Source organism: Colobus angolensis, unplaced genomic scaffold (assembly GCF_000951035.1).
Source record: "Colobus angolensis palliatus isolate OR3802 unplaced genomic scaffold, Cang.pa_1.0 Scaffold149, whole genome shotgun sequence".
NCBI lineage: Eukaryota > Metazoa > Chordata > Mammalia > Primates > Cercopithecidae > Colobus > Colobus angolensis.
In genome coordinates, this window is record NW_012114588.1 from 1,340,252 (window position 1) to 1,343,135 (window position 2,884).

Here is a 2,884-nt window from a genome sequence, read left to right on the forward strand (position 1 = left end):
GTCTCAGGGGAGAAAAGAAATCAAGAAAAGGAAAACATTTCACATATACCCTTGCATATGTACTGTCTTCATTATTCCCTGTTCATTTCTGGTTGTAGTTTCTTTGCCTGTGTATTTATTACATAGTTATATTACAGAATGAATTTTTTCTCCAAATGAAATACTTATTTGATGGTAATATAATACTCTTTGTAGTTGGATGTACCATAATTTCATTTTATAAATTGTGCTTTTTTTCTCTTTGACAGTATAACGCTGCCTTTAAATTCAGATGTCCCCAAGGTATTTGCAGCATTGCCTGAGTTTTATGTAGAAGATGTTGCAGAATTTTTATTTTTTATTGTACAGTAAGTGCCTTTAATATTTTACATAGTTCTAATATGTTTTTATGTATAATACTATAGTATTCTGAGCTGTGTTGCAAACCTCCATTTCATGCCTGAAATTTGATGTAACTGTTGTTACTGAATGCTGCCTAGAGACTGGAAAAAATAAATCCAACTGTGGCACCAGTCCAATTCGAATAATATCTCAAAGACAGAGGCAGGATTAACAGTGCAGATAATGTATTCTGTGAAAATTGAGTTGAATTTCTAATAGTTGAATGTGTGTTTCTGAGCAACAGAAGGAGCAGTTTATAAATGTCTGAATGAACATCCCAAACCCAGAAATATCCACATCTATATTTTGTACTAAAATTTGTCTCAATTGTAAAATTGGAGAATGCTTACCAAAAGTTGGTTTGAACTTACAACTGATATTGTAGGGTTTTAATTTTTTTTTTCAAATCCTTATTTGGTTTATCAAATTAACATTTTCTTTCTAAAACATTACAGGTTAGAAGAATTACAATTTCAATCCCTTGGTACCATGATAGCACCTATGGCTAGCTGAGGGAGTGGTATGTGAAGTCTACTGTGGAAAGTCAAAGTCACGCTGGGCACTGTGGCTCATGCTTGTAGTCCCAGACATGCGGGAGGATTGCTTGAGCCTAGTTCAAGACCAGTCTGGGCAATGTAGCAAGTCTGCATCTCTTTAAAAATAAATAAATAAATAATATAGGTCCCCAGTCACAGAATACAAATTGTGAAAGTTTTGTAACAAACAATGGAAAAAAACAAAATTAGTATAAATGATTTTAAAATAAGGGCCAAAACTAAATGGAGCAAGTTATATTGCTGTCAAAAAAGCTACCTTTAAAAAAATGCCCAAATAGAGGCAGAAGTTGCAGTGAGTGGAGATCATGCCACTACACTCCAGCCTGGGCAACACACAAAAAAAACCCAAATCATTGGTGACACGTGATTTTAATTGGTACAGAATTTTAAAAGTGACTCAAAAGCATGGTTTATTTGTTAAAAAAAACCAACTTCGGAATTTAAGCAACTCAAGTCACATTTTAAAATTTGTTCTACGCACAGTGATACAAAAGACACCTATTTGAAAAATTTCATTTATTCTCATTTTCAACAGAGATTAAACAAATAACTATCAAAATTTTTATGATGTTTTGGTAATGATGATCTTTTGTGAAGCTTATCTGATTTAATCATAAGTTTCATTTGTCGTTAATATAACATGCTACAGCCAGTAACCACGTTTGGTTTTAAATCTGTCTTGTTACAGTATAAGTAGTCACTATAGGCTGGGTGCAATGGCTCATGTCTGTAATCCCAGCACTTTGGGAGGCCAAGGTGAGTGAATCACGAGGTCAAAAGATCGAGACCATCCTGGCCAACATGGTGAAACCCCGTCTGTACTAAAAATACAAAAATCAGCTGGGCATGGTGGCGGGCACCTGTAGTCCCAGCTACTCAGGAGGCTGAGGCAGGAGAATCGCTTGAACTTGGGAGGGGAAGCTTGCAGTGAGCCGAAATCGTGCCACTGCACTCCAGCCTGGGTGACAGAGCAAGGCTCTGTCTCAAAAAAAAAAAGAAAGTCACTGTAAACTGAACGAGTTCAAGGGCACTCCTAAACCTATTTATCCTGCCTTCCCCTCCTCACTCAACTGACACCAGCCCTCACCCAAGATGAGTTTCTCAGTCGTCTCTTTCTTGCTCTTCTTGCCTCTATTCAGATACTCTCCCCAGGCGCTTTATGAGCCCTGTACTCAGGATATTGTGATGTTCCTTGTTGTGATGTTGTGCAACCAGAACTACATCCGAAACCCATATTTGGTGGCCAAACTGGTAGAAGTCATGTTTATGACCAACCCTGCTGTTCAGCCGCGAACCCAGAAGTTTTTTGAAATGATTGAGAACCATCCTCTCTCCACCAAGTTGTTGGTACCTTCCCTGATGAAGTTTTATACAGGTAGGTTGCTGGAACACACACGGCCTGCCATGTGCTACACTTAGGCAAGGTCATCTAAAGCCAGTGGACGACGTTGCTCTAAGTCTGTTACCTAATATCCTGCTACCTCTGTGTATAACCTACTAACCTGTGACCTGCAGAGGATGTACTTTTGGTTCGTCTTGCCCTGAGTACTTGGGAATAGGACAACCATTTCACCTACTGGTCTCTGATGATTCAGCAGGAACCATTGAAAGCCAGATGATTAACACCAAGACCCAGTTGGTATCAACAGTACAAGTTGGTAGTGTTACCTGAATGGAATTATCTGGTTCGTTTTACCTTTGAACTTAAACCATTTGTTTTTTAACACTATCCTATAACCCAGTTTCCAAAGTGTGGGTATAACAGGGAGCTTGTTAAAAATGCATATTCTTGGGCCGGGTACAGTGGCTGACTCCTGTAATCCCAGCACTTTGGGAGGCCGAGGTGGGCGGATCACAAGGTCAGGAGTTCAAGACCAGCCTGAGGCCGGGCGTGGTGGCTCAAGCCTGTAATCCCAGCACTTTGGGAGGCCGAGACGGGTGGATCA

At 39.5% G+C, this 2,884-nt stretch overlaps 1 protein-coding gene across 3 annotated transcripts in view; it reads left to right on the forward strand.

Moving 5' to 3' along the window:
- UBE4B (ubiquitination factor E4B) overlaps window positions 1-2,884 on the forward strand; it is a 204,569-nt gene that overhangs the window by 159,647 nt on the left and 42,038 nt on the right. For all 3 annotated transcript variants that reach the window (XR_001001079.1, XM_011935782.1, XM_011935783.1), the window contains 2 exons: window positions 249-347; window positions 2,078-2,313. Coding sequence is in view for 2 of the 3 variants with exons in the window: in XM_011935782.1 (XP_011791172.1) it covers window positions 249-347; window positions 2,078-2,313 (335 nt within the window). In the remaining variant the exon portion in view is untranslated. The remainder of the gene's footprint in view (window positions 1-248; window positions 348-2,077; window positions 2,314-2,884) is intronic.